Here is an 18,621-nt window from a genome sequence, read left to right on the forward strand (position 1 = left end):
CGACTTTCCACTTGGGCCTCCCCCCCCCCACTTTTTTTTTTTTTTTGTTGTTCATTCATCCGCAGGTCTGGGGTCTCATTTAAACAGCTCGGTCTGCCTCTCCACAACAGCAGCCGGTTATTACTCACCACTGGATGCTGTCTACTGACACAGTTTAGCTGAGAGCACAGAACTGGGCCGTGTGTCCCTCATACAAACAGAACAAAACAAAGGCGGCTCAATTGTGTGTTTGAGCACACAATGACAGAAATGTATTAAAATGGCTAAAACTGTCATTTCATTTACCTGCGTGTCTGTCTGACAACTTGTGGTGTGCCGTTAACAGGCTTCACGAGCAGCTTATTAAGTGTCAGGCGGCTCTGCTCTGTGAATGTGTCAGACCGTTGGTGTGATCGTTATTGAAGCTGATGAGCAAGCAAAGAGAAAAGTGGGAGGGTGGAGACGGAGAAGTGGAAGAAGGAGAGAGGTGAGGATGGAATTAAAATTTCCTCTCTTCTGCCCATCTTTGCCACTTCTCAGGGAAAGGAAGTGTTTTTGTTTTTGTTGTAGGCCTTTTATATGTGTTACTCCATTTCTAGAAGGGACCCATATGTGACTGCTTCGTCTCAGGCTGTCGAGCCTGTATGGCCGTGTTTCACACTGAATGACAGAGAGAGAGACAGAGAGAGAGAGAGAGAGAGCAAGAGAGAGAGCAAGAGAGAGAGAGAGAGAGAGAGAGAGCAAGAGAGAGAGCAAGAGAGAGGAGAGGCTCACGGGGAAGCTCTGAGGGGCAACAGATCTGGTTTGCTCGGCTGAAAGACCAAACAAGAGATGGATTTTTGCACAACGTGAGAGAGGAGCAGCTGCTTCGCATAAGAAAAATAAAGGTCTGTATCTATTCCTCTTTCTTTTCTCAGCAACTGCATGCATGCTGCTGATGCTTCAGGCTACTTTGTTTTATTTTACAACATTTTTCCAAATTATTATAATGAACCAGACAGAGCAGGGAATCTGTTGATGAGATCTATAAGGAAGGATCCTGCTAAACACAGAGAGATTATTCAGCTTGAACTCATCTCTTCATTCACAGACAACTTTATTTATGGTTTATCAACACCCGCAGAGCTGCGGTGAAGCTGCTGTCACCGGCAGCCTTTCTGTCAAAGTCAGAGAGATTTAAAAGGAAAAGTGTGCGAGATGTACGCATGCATGGCGGGAAGAATTCATTTTAGTCACCAACTTGGAAGGTGAGCGGGCTTCCTGTGTGACAGTTGGGAAAAGGAGGAAAAGCGTGACAAGCGATGAGTGGGGCAATTGTTCCCCCCAAGAGGGTGTGGAAAGCGTCCTTTCAGAGCAAACCTGACAAGAGCGGGGTTTGTTTGCATTTGAACTGATGTATGAGTCACTCAGCTCATCACAATAATCAGAGAGTAAATGAGCTGCAGAGGCAGACTAACTCAGCATTGGGTTTTATGCCACGGCGCTCAGAAATATCAGGAGTAATTAACAGATATGAGAATGAGGTGTAAAAATACAGTTTACCACAGGGATGAACTAACAGACACACACACATACACACAGTGAAACATCAAAGCAAGGAGCTCATTATCCACACTGGCCACTGACCAAAAAATCGTCCAGTGTTTCCTATTCATGATGATCACTGTTCCTGTCTGCTCGTGGGTTAACTCATGCTACCTTATTGTCAGTTAGATTAAACCCTTCGCAGCACCTTTGAGATCTCACTCCAATTTGGCCTTTTGAAACCAGCACTTTCATGCCCTGAATATCTGAGAGAATCAGATAGCAGCTTGAACACCGGGGCACGACCCCCGGTAAAGCTTTGAGTGCAGTCAGGTGCGCTTCGAGATTTTGCTATTGAAATGTAAAAAGCGCAGAATAGAAACTGCAGTTTGCTCTTTAGCGGTTTTGCAGTCAGTTCAACTCCTCCTTTTTCTAAATCTGGAGCCTCTTCAGTTATGTTTATATTTGTGCACATTTTTTTAATGCTTTGGTTAAGTGCACAAAAAACTAGAGATGATGTTTGTTGTCATGCTAAACAAGAAGAGCGGAGAAACGGTTTACAGCTTCTGGTGAATATTGTAACATCTCTTTCTTCATACTTTCATCATTCCTGCATATCTCTGACCCTTTGTGTGTTATCTGTGGTATTTGCAACTGCAGAAGCAAATTGGAATTCATGTGGTGAGGCTTGGGTCTGCTTTCAGCTGATCTGGCTTTGAATATAAGATATGTAGCATGGCTGAAATCCAGGTTACTTTTATCTCCCAGTAATCTGCTATTTGGACTATAGAAGTATACATGTACAAGTGTTGCATGCATCCAATACAATGTATATCCCCAGGATTTCTAGGGGTTTTTTTTGGCTCCTCTTGTCTGCTTTTTCGTGCATAAAAAAGTATGTGTGCATCAACACACATGCACACACTTCCACAAAAGAATATGGTCCAAATGCCATGACATTTTGAAACACATGGATGTTGTCCATTATTCATGAAGTGAAGGGCTAGTACCAGAACTAAACAAACACGAGAATCCATCTCAGTGGGAACTTTCAGTTTTAGTAAATATTTGCATAAGCCGCATGCATGGATTGTTAAAATTCCAGCAATGGCCGGGCCTATTTTCTTTCTCGGACATCACAAGGTTTAATAAAAAGTTGCAGAGAGGCTCCAAAGCTGTCTCTGTTTGGCCCTGAATGAGCATGAATGGTGCTGAATGTGAAAAAAAAAAAGACTTGCGTAAAGACTGAACATTTATTAATCAAGTAATTAATATTAGACTCATACAAGGCTTACAAGAAAGCACAGTAAGATTTGCTTTGTTCTATGATTTTATCGACACATCGGGTATAAAACTGCAAAGACGTGCACTGTCCAGCAATATCAACAAGCATAGAAGAAAAAAAAAGACGATACGCACTAAGAAATGAAAACATGCAAAATAGGACAAGAGGGTTGATGGGGACGAATGGGCAGAGGCATAAGCTGAATGGTGACTGTGAAGAAGATTACACAGAGATGATGAGAAAATTAGGAGGGTGTTGGGTGAAGAACAGATTGAGAAAGTGGAGCACGGGAAGCTACGCGGCACAGTGTCTCAGAAGGAGTTTGGCTGAACATACTCCAGTAGCAGAGGATGAGGTTGTTTGAGGAGAGACCTCAAGAAATTGTGCAGATCAAAGAGAAGGAGTTTGATCAGGAAAAAGAGAGAGCCTTGGGAATCGAGGCTCACTGTCTATAGAGATAGACCAGTGGCAAAAATATATATATATATACATATAAAGTCTAAGAAAGCAACAGTGAAGATACGCAGAGAAATTTGCTGAAGTGTGCAGCAGAGAGCCGTGTCTATACAGAACATATTTCAAGTTTGTGACAAAGCCCAGAAACCAATGCTGCTATAGGAATAAAAAGCTGAAATACTTAATCAGACACAAGTCATATCAGAGAGCAAAAAAAAAAAAAAGAGAGCACTTCAGTAAGAACCCACTGATGAGCTCCAGGCTGCTAGACTCAAGAGGAAACATGAGAATAAGAGGACTAAAAGGCAAAATAGTCTCACAGTGCTGAACTCTGTGCAACCCTGACTGGGAGTAAAACTGGGAGAAAAGTATTAAAGGACAGAGATGTAAGTCATGTCAAGTAAAGTTTGCTGATGTCCAGCCTCAAGGTACGGCCCTCACTCATCCTATTTCCTCTCAGAGGAGCAGCTACCAGCAGTGGTGTTCATTCTCTGTTGGAGAGGCTGTCCAACAGAGGGGCCATTCTGGCTTTAAAAAAGCAGCTTCTGCTCAGAGGGAGGTGTGAGAGCAGTCCAGATCACACTTCAGTGAATCTGAGATGTGGCAAGAATAGGAAGACATTGACAGCATGGATAGAAAAAAATGTTATATTGTGTCTATTAAAAAAGAGTCTCTCTGAGCAACAATTGCAGTATTTAAGATCACAAAGCTTTTAATTATGTCGCCGACCTTACACCTAGAAAATAAATCCTGTTTATTTGTAAGGATGTAAGGATTTTCACAAGGTATTAAGCATGGGCTTGCATATCTGATATCCATGTTTATGAGCAATCTTAATAAAAATCATGAATTACTGAGCAGATACATCATTTTTTGAGAAGACAACTCTGTGGGACACACATAAAAAGATGGGAATAAAGCGCACACATTAAAACAGGCAAAAGAAATTAAGTCCATCTTAGGCAGCCAGCGTTTTATCCTCTCTGTCAGAGAAAGGAGGTATAGGGAGGCTCAAGGGCAAATAACCAACGATCTGTCCAAAGTCAGCAGAATGAATAGTGAGCAAGGCCTGATTGCAGCAAAACATTATACATTATACAAAACCCAGATCCAGCACAACCAGAGAAAAACAAGAGATAAGACGAAGGCCACTTAAAATTTTAACTTAACACAGTGTAAATATTTTTGCTGACAGCCTTCTGGGATCTCGTACACTTGTGCACTACATCACTGCCGGATGCGGTTAAGGATCAACAAAGAAAACTTTTGCAACAGAATTGATACATAAAGTCAAAGACTTGGGTTTCTACCTGACAGATAGAAGAAAAACCATGAATTTGTTAACAGAAGCACATGATGTGAGATTGCTGACTCACTGAAGGCAGGAATAAACAACTCATGTTCCAATACATGAAAGCCAAGCCACTTTTAAAATTCATATAATTTTCCTGTATAAAGATAGCTCATTTTCCCAATTAGTCCTCTGTGTTCTCTGTACTACATTTGCAGCAATTCCTAAGGAAAATAGCTACTGGTATTTATTGTATGTAGGCGGGTGTGTGCATGTGTGTGTGTGCATGTGTATGGCTCACCTCCAGAGTCAGAAGGACTGCATGGCCTGCCCTCTTAAAGTAGATTAGCTTGAAAAAAAGAACTGAGCGTGCCTCGTTGCCTGGATACAAAAAGCATCATTAAGCACAATTATCAGCCACTTCAGCTCACAATGAACAAGCTTCAGTGCAAATTTCAAAACAACGTATCATTAAAATCAACAACCTATACAGAGGAGAAAAGAGTGGTATGGAAAGACGAAGCCAACAGATAAGATGAGGAAATGTGGCTGAGAAGAAGGTCACAAGAGAGATTTGAAGATAGATTAGTAGGCAGGAGTTCACTGGGAAGTTTTTGGGGATGTTTCAGATGTGTACACAACTAATTACTGACATTTTTTTAACCTCAATATATTGGGAATCTAATGTGACCAAAAATTTATTCACTAAATGAAAGATGTCAGGTTGGGAGAGAAAACAGTACAGAGAACGATGCACTGCAAAAAGACAGCAGAAGCAATGAAAGGCAATGTGAGCGTGAGCGTGTGCAGTGAATATCAATACAAGTTTCCAAAAGAGTCTGGGTGGAAAATAGAGGCACTATAAGCTAACAAAAGCGGCAAGACAGTTTTTCACTGGGCCAGGACAACCATTGGGAGCGTTTGATAAAGAATACAGAGTTAGGGCAAGAGAGTACGCAGAAAGGCTGCAGCCCAACTCATTCCTCCTCATTATGCTGTGCATCTCCCTGAAGGTAGTTTGGGCTTTAAATTAAAGAGCCAAATGTACCATCCAGAGAGAGAGCGTAAGAGAATAAAATGGAGTGAATATGTAGGGAAGAAAAGATTCTGGGAATGGACTGCCAAATTGCCAAACTTCATAAGCAAAAAATCATCACAGAAAGTTTTGTACAAATGAAATTATCTGAAACTTTGTGCAACAAAACAGACTGTATATAAAAGATGGATATAGCCACTCTTTGTCACCCACTGGTTTGCACATTCAGGTCAGTTTTGTTTATACAGAGCAATCTCAGATTAACAACTGCCTGAAAGCGCTTTACATTGTAAGGTACATAACTCAGATATTAGACAGAAAACCCAAACAATCTGATGATCCCATGTTAATAAGCACTTGGTGACAGTGAACTCCTTTTTAACAAAAAGAAACCTCTAGTAGAACCAGCCTCAAGGCCACGACAGGAGAGCATAGTGGAGGACAAGGACAAAACATAAACTATTCAGCAATATGTAGAATATAGTCGAGTAAAGAAGAAAGTAGAAAAGTGAGTTTCCAGAAGTGAAAATCCCCTTCATTTTCCCCACTGGGATTTTGATTTGGAGTCATTTTGTAACCATTCAGCTATCCACTGTTACTAAGTGCAACATTGTGGCATGCTGCTATGTGTTGCTGTGGAAACCTTGAGTCTGTATGGATATCAACTTTGTGTTATTAATAAAAAAAAAAAAAGTGTTTAATTTGCAGTGCTGTGGAAAAGAACTCTACCCACAATCCTCAGCTGAAACAGAGATCTCTTTGATTGGTGGAGGTTACTGTTATCATGGAAATGTTTAAACTTCAGAGAGCGCAAAATCGTAGAAAGTGAGAGCGGTGGATGCAGTTAGGAGCACCCTATCAGTAACTAGGGTACTAAATACTTTACTACACACACAACACAAAAAATATATACATATATACAAAACTATTATTATTATTAGACGTAGTAGTAGTAGTAGTATACAATATTTTAGATGAAAACAACTGCATTTGTGAAGGCTTGAAGTTAGTCCCTTTGGAAGCTGGTATTTGGTGTGCATTTTGGCATGATTAGTTCATTCCCTGCCAAATGTATTGAAGTTGCACAGTCTTTTCATTTTCTTTTATTTATTTATTTATTTATTTTTTATCCAAATCAAATCTTTTAATGGTCATATTCACTTAGTAGCTTATTGGCTTGGTTCGAGTCTGATAACTCTTTGAGTAATGATTTTCCAAAGCGTCAGTGGATAAAATGAAGCTCTTAAAAAGTGGGCAGGCAGCCTTAACTGTAAACCTTATCAAAAAGGAGCCTAATCTTTTACACCTCCCACCATTTATTACCTTATCTGAAAGAAAGCACGGAGTGCTAAGCTAATAATCAGTTGTTAGCTAATATTTTAGCAAACTTCGTTAGCTAAGACTATCCACAAATGGCTAATTAGATGTAAGCAACTTGCTAATAAAATTTGAACTTTCGGTTTACTGTGTGCTACTTTATCAACTGCATGACAGGGAATTATTTGTTAGATAACAAACAGGATCGAACAGAAGTAGAAATTTCTCAATATTTCAATTATTCACTGAGTATCTCGCAGTTTCTAGTCACTTCTGGGTAAATCCAAATTTAGAGATGACTTATTTAAAATTTTGTGTGAATGTCTTGAGATACTAACCAAAACGTTTGGCCTACTGATGAAAAATGCAATTAATTAATCAAAATAGTGTCAAAAACAAGCTTCCATAAGGTTAGCATGGACTTCAGTTGCTCAAATGTCCATTTGAAGAATTTCAGTTTTGCACTTCTGTATTATCATTTTTCAGACCCAGAGGTTTGCTGCTTGGGATTTATCAGTGTATAATAATATATATAAATACTAATGACTGTAACAATGTAGCATTATGAGCGTTTAATAGATTGAAAATGCTTATAACTTGCATTCACCACCAGCTAGCTATTCAACTTGCATCATTTAATCTCTGCCAATTCAGAATAACAAGCAGCTAGTTCAAGCTTAGTTAACTAATTGGCTTATGAAGGTTAAATCTACTAGATAACTGTCCATTTGTAGTATTATTAAATTTAAAACACAGTGTTCATTGGTCAGGTTAAATAAATGATTATTAGTCCACATCAAACTGATTTGGTATCTGAGCAGCAAACTACAAAATTGAGAGAACACTTTGTGACACTGAGACAAGTTTATGTTTTTATTAATATTGTCAGAGCAACATTCCCAATTTCCAGAATGAAACATCATAATGAAATGAAATGGCAAAGCATTTAAAGTGAAACCTTCCAGTTTCTAACATGTTTTTACATTGTAGCTACTTTCGCAGTTTTCAGCAGCGCTAATCTGATTAATAGAGGTGATTACTGCAGATCAAAAGGCAGGAGTATAATTTTCTCCAGCCTTAATATCGCACGAGTGGTCGGGCTCACATATGGGGCATGCTGAAATGTAGGCTATAAAAAATGGGGAGAAAAGGAGGCCAGGAACAGAAGATAAGAAAGAAGTTGAGCTCACACCACTGGGAGATGAAAAGTGTGCTGCTGACCTCTAGCTTTCATACCGGTCATGGTCATTTATTCCTCGCTTTGAAGTGTCTTTCCTCTGCTGTCATAGATCAAGTCAAGACACAAGGCTGGTCTAACCCAAATTCAGCACAGCCCCCTTCCCCTCTGTGTCTCACCAGCACAAAGACTCTGACTGCTCCTTCAGCGGTCGCTCGCATTTCCTCGCCAGTTTTGTGCCATGCAGTAATTTGTGATGGAATATTATTAACAATATTAATATATAGTGGGGGAGGATTGGTTTTCATCTGTCTTTGTGAAAGCTGATTATAAGGGGTTTAATTTCATCAGATAAGGATGGCTTCATTTATGAGCACGCACAGCTTTGGGCACCGAGCCTAACAGGCATTCAATAAGACAAGCACTCCCCCTGCTGTTCATGACAGTGTCATCGGCATAAAAAAAGTAAAACAAAAAGCTTCCTGACTTTTAATATAAACAAAAATCATTTTTTTAATTGATCATTTCCAACCAAGGCTGTTTGGGATGTGAGGGCATCAGGAAGCATCTCCCATTCTTCAGCAGACAAAGAGAAATTACTTTTTAAAGGCTTTTTGTAAATACTGGATTTTTAAACTAAACATGTTTTTGCTCCTTAATAAATTTCCCTCCTCTTCCTTTTGTCTCTCTTGTTATTCCATGATGAAACAACAGTCAGGATGTCTGGGATTGACGTTCCGTTGATGGACCAAAACGAGACCGGAATCTCGTCAGTAGACAATGGGACTTTCCTCCGTTTCTCCCCGACCTCTGCCTCCACATCTGCGGCCGCCTCATCTCCGGGGCGTCCAGGGAATGTTTATGTTTATGTATGGCTCTTTCTCGGCCTGCTGGTGTTCCTTCTGACGCTGCTCGTCATTTCCCTACACAGGCTCAAGAACATCATCTCCTCTTCTTCCTCTGTCCCCGACTGCAGCAGCGAGGGAGGAAGCTCCTTCACCAACATGGAGATATGTAGCATCTCATCTCAGAGGTCCACCATCTCTGCACTCTCCACCTGAGGGATGTGGGAGGGAGCACATACAGTACAGACATATGCACATGTGCTCTCATTCGTGCATGCCCATGCAAACAAAGGCAAGCATGCGCACACATATAAAGCACACAGAGGTCCAGCACCTCCTCACTGTGACATACAAACACAAAAACCTTTTGTCAGCCCCAAAGAAGCTGACATAATGGCATTACAGTCCGTGCATGCATATTCTAATTCTGGCGGGGCCATGCAATCTGCATAGGCACAGGGGAAATATCGCTTATAATGTGATGAAGAGGTCTTGAAGGGTGAGTGTGAACGCACCCTTCTGAGTCTTACTTTCACAATTAAGACAAATGAATCTGAGATTCTGCTTTCCCTTTGCGGGGAACAGCATAATGAGGGACTCATTATCTTTTCTCCTCTTTTTTTCTTTTTGTCATTTCTCGTATTGCACTCGTGTTCAACTTAGAAGAAATACTATTGTTTGAAGTGAAGCCTTGTACAGCATGCTTCATAATGTCTGTAGACTACATTGCAAACTCGGTATAAAAATCCTATTAAAGCTCTTTAACTTTGTACATGAAGTACATAGATGCGTCTCAGCTGTTCAGTAAGGTTTTGGAAATGAAAAGGCGAGATACATCCAAACTGTGATCACGTCAGGTTGGCTTGTAATCATTCAAAGTATGAAGAAAGGAGGTTGCACAAGAAGAGGACCGATAACGGTGATGTGGATGTGAAGGTAAGAAAGAAATGATGCTTGGAGACTTGACAGACAGGCACCCACGGACTCCAGCTCCAGACAGGCCTGGTCAAAAGTGGCATCAACTACAAGAGAAAATTCAGAGCCTGAAAGACAGGTCTACCAGCGTGACAGATTACCACTCTTGCCTGTCAATTTATAAGACGTCCGATCCCAGTCTCCATAGAGACTACAGCAGCTCTGTGCTGCCATCAGCTTTTATTCCAGGCTTCGGTTAGAGAAATGGTTGTTTACTCTGAAAATACATCATTTACTTATTTGTTATTTTTTAATATTGTGAGTTGAAGTCTTTTTGACACTGTGACAAAAATGTATGGCACGTACAGAGAGAATTATTTGAAAACGGTTCATTCATCTTTACCACACTTTGTCAGAAAAGTCAATAAACTGTAAAGACCACAAAGGCTCACAGATGACAGCCACAAGCAATAAAAACAGCCAGAGCTGTCAGACTCCTTGACAAATCCTCACTGTTCTCCAATTAATCTGTGTATTTCAGGTGGTACGGTCTGACAGACTCAGCACTACCCCATGTATAAACTTTAATCACAAAATCCCTTCAACTTCTATACATGCTGAAACATCACACTAATTAAAAAAGAGATTAGCGGCAATGCTTTCGTTTATCATTTCAATTATAATTGAGGTGTTAATGGATTTGTTTGTCTTGCAAAATTAGGAAAATGGATACTAAGCATAAGATAAAGCGTCAAATATACTGTAAACAAACTGGATGTAATTATTAGCTTTGCTGTAGTTTCACTTCAGCTCATTCTTCCCAATCCACGAATCCCTGGATTTTAATTTCTTTTTAAATGATTGAAAAAATGCCACATACAACCCAAAAATATATACAAAATTATGTATCTATTCATCTTTTATTATTAATATTTGGCCAATTCTGGTAATATCTTTATAAAAACTGCACTATACACATCAATAAGATGCCATAATTAGGTATACAAGACCTTAATAATTGAATTTTCGGTGGCTATACAGCTCAGTGGAAACAAAAGTGGGTACGCGATATAGTAATAAAGCAATAATAACCATAAATAGAGTGCGGTATTGAACGTAGTTTTTAGGTGAGCAATGGTAGATGTAGTATAGTATAAAGTATAAATAAAGAGATTAATAACTAGGGCTGATAATGTGCAAATAAAAGTAAGTGTAGTTTGTAATTGTACAGTTAATGTTTTACAATATGTAAACATATTGGCCTGATTTATGGTTATTACAAAGTAATAACTACTGCAAATATTTCCAGGTAACATTGATGGCATTAAATAGCACATTCAAATACAGATTCTTTTAAAACATGAGGTGGTATTAATTTTAATATTAAAATAGTGACCACAGCCTTATTATTTTACTATATTTTTTATTGTAATCGGATTAATAAACACCCAGGTCAGTCAGTCAATCAGACTGTAAAGTGCTGGTCGTTTTAAAGTAATTAGTTTTAAATCTAATTAAAAAAAAATAGAAATCAAAATGTTTCAGTATAAAATTAAGTCATATCATTTTAATATTTCATTTATAATTTTAGACTATAAAATTCACTTTTAGTGGCATACATTGATACTTAAACTAGTGTTATTTTCTACTGCCTGGTCGTTTTAACTGTTTGACATGTAAATTTTTATCAAAACCAATGTTTCTCTTATTTAGAAGCACTTAAAATATAAAGAGATATATATTCTATATATTTATGAACAAAGAGGTGAGGCATGTTTAAAATCTGCAGACCTAGTATCACGGAGTCAGTGGCTTACTGAAGTGTCCATGGGCAAGACATTGAACCCCCAAGTTACTCCCAATGGCCGTTCAGTGACTTACATTTGATGCACTGGATGAATATGAAAGGCGTGTTTTAGAAACTTCATTAGAAAACAAACATTTTCTTTCTTCCTGTTAAAAGGGCGTTTTTCCTTCCCACTGCTGCCACGTGCTTGCTCCCAGGGGGTTATCCGATTGTTGGCGTTTTCTCTTTATTATTGTAGTCTTTACATTATAAAGCGCTTTGTGTGTTGTGTTTTGGCACTATGTAAATAAAATGGAATTTAATTGAAACTGAAGCTACAGTTGGTAAGGGCTCACAAAAGAAGATTGGAAAAACGATGCATCCTGCCTTGTATTAACAGTTCAGGCTGCTTAATGAATAAATAAAACTGAATTGAATCAAATTATTAAATGATGTTTGATGAGAGCAATGTGTGGCCATTTTCATAAGCAGCCAAGCAAGCAAGACTGTGTTTTTTAAGAGTTGCAGCAAAGCAGTAAAATAATAATCTGTTTATAGTTTCACAGCGAAAGTTCACAAATTCAACAACTAGTGTATAATTTTAGCTTTTGGTTTAATTTTGCACAGAAAGATGTTCAGCTATGGGAACAAATGACTATTTTAAACTGGTGAAATAAAAAAATAGATAAAACTGAACCTCTCTTTAATGTCGTCTGTCAAATTTCAGGTTATATAATCACTGAGACAACTTTCAGTGAGGAGGAGGACTGTTCTGTTCCTGTGTTATTTGAAGAAGCTCCACAGGAGTAGGTTTAAATGGGTTCTTTAGAAAAGAACAATGCAGGAAATGCTGAAAACTGAAAGTGGTAATTTTGTACTACTAACGGCGTATTTATGTCTGTGATGCAGGATGTTGCTATTTTCACAAACAGGAAAGAAAAAAAAAACAGCAGGTAGTTCAACAAATGTCAAGTGTGTGCAAAATGCAGCGTTTTAACTAGAAATCGCATTTATGGAAGTAAGATTTCACTCAAAATGGCGATAAATGTACGTGTGATACACGTTTGTGATCAGTGAAAAGCCAAGTCATCAAATTCTTTGCATATTTTATTTTCTTATCATGATTTTTTTCCAACTCACACGTCATATTTTACATCTTTGCAATAAAACATGAATACAATAGTTTTTTTTTTTAGGGTTTCATAGATCCAAAAATATTTAACCTTTTTTTGGATACGTAAGTTGAACCTGTCGATAGAGTATGTGCATGTGCGCATTTGATCAAGATGGCTTCACACATACGGTACATCTCACATTTCATCCTCTCTCTCCGCCCTCCGTCCCGCCTCTATCAGCTACAGAATCATGATATTGCTTACAACTGTGAGGTTGTAAAACTTATAATCACACATGAGCTCAACGTTTTAAATACAAACATCAATGCACAAATAATCCCGTAGGAAAATGGACCTAAACGAAATGGCAGCCGACCAGAAAGAACCAAGCTAATAAATAATGATATGTGATTGGTGCAAAGTGCAAATACAAAACAAAACTTTTACATTGATTTGATTCTCTCTCTTTTTTGTTTTTTTTAAATAATCAACAAATGTGGGTAAGTGAAAGTTTGCGCTTCCAGTCTTATTCAGCTGATCAAGTCTCCCGCCAAGCCTGAACCGAGACTATATGTACATATTTGACAGAACGATCACCAAATATACAAAGGAAATCATGTCAGTCTTGTGTTCGTCATCCTTGGTGGCACTGGTAAGACCTCTTTATCATTACCTTCCCTGGCAAAACATTTACCACCGTTATTACCATCAGCCTTGTCAACATTATAATAATTATTACACAGTATTTTACATACAGCAAGTCATTAATAAATTAAAGGTGATAAGCGCAGTTCGTGTAGTGAAAGTAGAAGTGTAGACTCTGAAGGAAGCAGAGCCTTATTTACATAAAAATCTGATTTAAGCCTGCTGAGGGTAAAGAACAAAAAAAACCTAAATGAATATTCAAAAAAAAAAAAAAAAGAAGAAAAGAATAAAACAGGTGAAATTAAACAAGATTAAACAATTTTAAAAAATTAGACCTTCCAGCAATTTTTCAAGGGTGAATTTAAGATCAAGCCAATAGCACCTGTTTTTGAACAATGGGTAGAGCTGGTTCATTTCTGACCATTTCTTATCAGTTTAGATACATATTTCATTAATTATCCACCCAATAATCGATGTGCTGGCATCTCCTCAAATGAAAAGTAAAGAACAAAATGTTAAACGTAGCCAAAAGAAAAGAAAAGAAAACCTAGCATTTCTTTGAGGAACAGCAAATGTACCAGTCCTGTGAGTGGTACAGGTATGAAAGACCTCTACAATATCTGCTCACCTTGCCTCCCCCTCCCCACTCTGCGGTCTCCTTATTCTATTAGCAGGTTTTGGTGTGTATCTTCTGGGTATTAAGTGTCTGTGGTTACACACGTGTGTGTGCACGTACATACACGTATGCACAGAGGAAGCAGTTTCCACCAGCGCCGTCGCATCCTAAAATCAAGTGAACTTCACAAGGGAATACAGCCTAAGGTCCGGTACTTGTTTTTCCATCGTCTCTGAACCTGTAGTTTCCCCTGTGCTGCAGATACACAGCAGAATGCATCACCTCCTCTCCTCCCTCCATCGTCCTCTTCCTCGCACTGTCCTCAGTACCTGTTCTGGTGTTCGTAGTGCCAGCGGTTGAAGTCTATGTTGAATGCCACAATGCTGCCAGACGCCATGCCAGTGATCAAAGTCCTGAGGGCAGAGAACACAGTAAATCACATCTGCGAACCATCGAAACTTTTGTAACCACATCACAAAGGTGACGCAGTCTTTGTCCTCTTCCTGTTTTACCTCTGGTCGTGTGATAGGTCCATGGCACGGATTCCGGCATCACAGCCCGGATAGATGTAAAGCTGTTTGAAGTCACACGCCTGCCACACCTCAACAACTCCATTATCGCCTCCTGTCACCAAATTCTGCCCGTCACTACTTAACAGGATTGCCTGGAACAGAGAAAAAGAGTCCAAGTTAAAAGCAGCTCTTGGTTTATGGGTGAATAAGGTGAACACCAGTGTGTTAAAATGTTTGCATTCGAGTAACCCTGACAGCTTTACCCGCGTCGAATCGTTGACCTCCATTTGCGCCAGCAGTTTTCCATTTATGCTAAAGTTGCAGAAGCGGCCTCTCTCATAGTAGATGATGCAGTGTCCCTCGCTAGACACCGAGATGAGGCGGGGCTGCTGACACAGCTCTGGACCCTCCAGGGCTCTGAGCAGGTCCCCTGTGATAGTGTGGACGAGGCACGGGCCCTCTGAGGGAAAAGATCAAAGCAAGATAGTGTAAAGCTTTGGCAAAAGCAACATTCACTGTGATTAACGTTCACTGCGTCCACGCCACTGTCCTCTGATGTGCATCTTTTTTAATTCAATTAAATATTTATTTGCAAATAAACCTCTTCTAGGCAAAGACATATAAAGATGTACAAACCTTTGGCTCCACTAATAACCAATCCCAGCTCCGCGCAGACGGACACACACACCACCTCGTGGTCATGTCCTGTCAGTACTGCTCTGGGAGCAGGATAGTCACCTGAGGAAAACACAGTTAGGAGTCAAACCACTACATTTGCAGTCAAAATGTTTCCATTGCTGTAAATATACAATAAACATGCTCTAATTATTCAACTTAATGTTTAACCTTGAAGCGCATTCATGTACTCATGTCCCAAACAACGACTAGTTAACTTGCACACATTCTGTATCCACCATTTCACCACTCACTGTTGTTAGGGTTGTCCCCTATAATATGGTGCCGCCCACTCCAGTACCACAGAAGAAGAGTGGCATCTCTGGATCCTGACACGATGTAGCAGTCTCCTCCAATGTAAGACTCTGACCTAGCCAGACACGTCACCACATCCCAGTGGCCAAAAACTATCTGGGTCAGCTTTCCTGTGGAGAGCAAGGAGGTAGACAAGTTAGCCAACGTGTGTGTGCCTCTCCTTATCAAACTCCTGGAAGGCGACGGTGGGATCAAAGTGCTTCGTGATGATAACTTAATCAAGCCGTGTCTCCTTTTAAACCCGAGGATCAATAAAAACAGCATCTACCTCCATTTGCCTGCATGTATTTCCAAAAAAGCCTGCATCTCTTCTATGTAATAAATTAATAAACATGCAAAGCAAACACTCTGACAGAATCATAAATTTAAGCTTCAAAAAGGAAGCTGACAGCCTCGAGGAAATGCTTGCTGTACTTAGTGCTTGACATGACTCATAAATAATACAAAAACCAACCAGTTTCTGTAGAGTAAACGCGGAAGCTCTTGTCCCAGAAGCCGCAGACGAGGATGTAACGGTTATCAGCAGTAACCACAAAACAGTGTGTGTTAATTTGGATGCTCTGGTCCACCAGGTCAGTGATCTGACGCTTGTTCACGCCTGAGTTGTTTGCTACATGGGAAGAAAAAGATGCAATCAGGCTAATGAGGGCGGAAAAATGGAAAATGGTTAACAGTATATCTAAATCCCCAAGACATCATGTGATGCTTTTGGCCACAGCTCCCCCAGTTATCTGAAAATTCTCTACTTACAGAACATGTGTATCAAAACTATGGTCTGCAACTGCTTATATAAAAACAAGAGCTGCATATAAGCATCTGTGATCAATTCTGCAATAACCTATAATATTAAAAACAGTTCCAAAAATTCCTTGATTCAGATCTGCATCTGGGCCACATCCCACCTCTGGTCAATAAAATACAACATAAATTGCATCTATAACTTTTTGAATGGATAAAATGCTGTGAATATGTGTGAGAACTGACCAATGAGAGGGTCCATCTCAATGGGCAGATGATGAGCTTGTTCTAGGGAGTATCCTGGCGCTCCACGGAGGCCTGAAGGGTTTGAGGCACAAATATTACACAGTCACACATACGCACATCTTCAAGTGGTGAAGAAGGCCTGATCTAGTGCTCTCTGATGGGAGCTCTGATGCAAGTGTACATTAAAAATTAAGTGCCTCGTGTGGCAGTCGGTACTAAAAGCCACTTAAGCTGCCCCGTGATCCTGTATAATCACATTACCATGATTGATTACACGTAGTCTGTTGCGCTAATGAGGTCATTAATAAGGTTAATTGAAGCTTTAATTAACAAATATTTCTATGTCAACATCGAGGGTGTGAACAAAACAGGACTAAAGGGCAGTATGAAACAACAAGAGCAAATGCTTCGGGCTCAGCTGTAAGTATACAAGCATTACAGGCTTTGGGAAATCAGTCGCAAAAAATCTTTAATAATTTAAATTTTACGCGGACTTCCATCAACGTACACTCACCGACAGTGTTGTGCCAGCGGTTTACGGCGAACAGCCGGCTACATGTGACCGTCACGGCTGCTGGTATGCTGAGGTGGGGGAGCGTGTTGGCCGCAACGTGTGTCACGGGAGAGTTGGAGGGAAACTTGAGCACCATGATGACATCCTGCTGCATCTGATCCTTAAACATCAGAGGGCTCTGGGGAAGGAAACACTGGTGAGACAGACAGAGAAAGAGAAAGGGAGAGAGAGAGAAAGGGCAAGAGGGTAGGTTGGAGGAAGGGGGATGGAGACGAAGGGAGAGGGACAGACAGAACAGATGGGACAGAGGGACGGCAGGGGAAACGGTATATTAGTGGGAGCACAGGGTCAGAGCAGGTACACACACTGAGGGCGGCTCTAGGTCTAGGAAAGGAGGCGGATGCACCGGTTGCTGAGGGCTCAGGGTCCGACGGGTTTGGGTTGACATTGATGGCTCTGATGTAGAGAAGCAGAGGCCTCATGCTGCTGAGGGTAGCAGGGACTACAGAGAGGCTACAAACACCATTACATACTACTGTATGTAATAAAACTTCACATAGCTTACATCTTGCTAATGGAAGCTATTCCTCTCAGAAAATGTGGACTAAAAATAATTGATGCACTGGGTAGAAATGTTTTACAAATATGATAAATAAATGAAAACAATGAAGATTCAAAGCACTACTAGCTCAGTAGCTCTGCAGCGCTCCTACAGTTGACTTGGTGTTTTCATCAGGAGTTTGTCTGTAAGTGCGTGCCAAGATGTGCTAAGGCTGTTGAGGTATCTCACCAGGTGCATGGCGGAGGACCGAGGTGGGTGCGGCTCGATCAGCAGCTGGGAGGGCACCTGACCACAAAGCTGAATCTGGGCCTCAATCAGCTGGAATCAGAGAGGAAGAGATGGGCTTACCACGCACAAGTTCGATTTCTGCACTTTAATGATAATAGTCAACCAACCTCACGCTGTACAGCATCTAGATTGTCTAGGTTGACTGCTCCCTCGTAGGATAAGAAGTTGAACACATTGAGAGCTCGCACCGCTTCTGGCCCTCGCTGCTTGTAGCCAAATATTAGATCAATCCACTGGTGAAGCTGGCACGACACGAACTCGCTCTCCAATGCCTGGAGAAAGGGAAAGATTCAGAAAGAGAGAATATTCGCAGTTTATCTCCAGATTTGAAGGTGAGGCAAAAAAAAAGAAACAAAACTTCCAGGTTTAGCATTAAAAAAAACAAGTCTGTTTTTCTCACCATGCGGTTAATACGAACAAAATCTTCGGGTTTCTTGGCCCAGACGGGAAGCTCCACATCACTTACAGGAACTGCATCTTCGCGCATCCCGAGCTCATATTCATTACTGTTGACGAACATCTCGGGCAAGTAGTAGAACTCTGGGATCAGCTCCTTATGGACACAAGCAAAAACACATTGTTCAGTCACTGCCTCTTTTTGAGGAGCATGCTGTGTCATGTGGTGGTTAACCTTGCTTAATGTCTCCATATTTTACTGGAAAGGAGACACAAATGATATTGTAACTGATTTTGAGTGCATCATAAACAAAAAAGCACAATTAAATAATAGAAAAAATAAAGACCTGAAGAGTACAGCCTACTTACGATGGGGAAATATTGTGCT

At 40.2% G+C, this 18,621-nt stretch overlaps 2 protein-coding genes across 15 annotated transcripts in view; one reads left to right on the plus strand and one right to left on the minus strand.

Moving 5' to 3' along the window:
- The first annotated feature begins 710 nt into the window (after positions 1-710).
- sertm1 (serine rich and transmembrane domain containing 1) lies at positions 711-12,299 on the plus strand. Its single transcript, XM_006800121.3, has 2 exons — positions 711-866; positions 8,780-12,299. The coding sequence occupies exon 2, from the start codon at positions 8,785-8,787 to the stop codon at positions 9,124-9,126; it is 342 nt and encodes a 113-aa protein (XP_006800184.1). The 5' UTR covers positions 711-866; positions 8,780-8,784; the 3' UTR covers positions 9,127-12,299.
- A 401-nt stretch (positions 12,300-12,700) lies between these two features.
- Positions 12,701-18,621, minus strand: part of nbeaa (neurobeachin a) — a 98,901-nt gene continuing 92,980 nt past the window's right edge. For 10 of the 14 annotated variants that reach the window (XM_035911703.2, XM_087847344.1, XM_006800123.3 and 7 more), the window contains 11 exons: positions 18,238-18,390; positions 17,945-18,109; positions 17,778-17,867; positions 16,988-17,180; positions 16,474-16,545; positions 15,944-16,099; positions 15,429-15,599; positions 15,136-15,237; positions 14,763-14,959; positions 14,500-14,651; positions 12,701-14,400 (listed from right to left, as the gene is read on the minus strand). In XM_035911703.2, the coding sequence (XP_035767596.2) occupies positions 14,310-14,400; positions 14,500-14,651; positions 14,763-14,959; positions 15,136-15,237; positions 15,429-15,599; positions 15,944-16,099; positions 16,474-16,545; positions 16,988-17,180; positions 17,778-17,867; positions 17,945-18,109; positions 18,238-18,390 (1,542 nt within the window). In that variant the 3' untranslated portion in view covers positions 12,701-14,309. The remainder of the gene's footprint in view (positions 14,401-14,499; positions 14,652-14,762; positions 14,960-15,135; positions 15,238-15,428; positions 15,600-15,943; positions 16,100-16,473; positions 16,546-16,987; positions 17,181-17,777; positions 17,868-17,944; positions 18,110-18,237; positions 18,391-18,621) is intronic. The other 4 variants (XM_087847346.1, XM_035911700.2, XM_087847342.1 and 1 more) reach the window with 1 other exon arrangement.

The sequence above is a fragment of the Neolamprologus brichardi genome, chromosome 10, assembly GCF_056152115.1.
Source record: "Neolamprologus brichardi isolate AB-2024 chromosome 10, ASM5615211v1, whole genome shotgun sequence".
NCBI lineage: Eukaryota > Metazoa > Chordata > Actinopteri > Cichliformes > Cichlidae > Neolamprologus > Neolamprologus brichardi.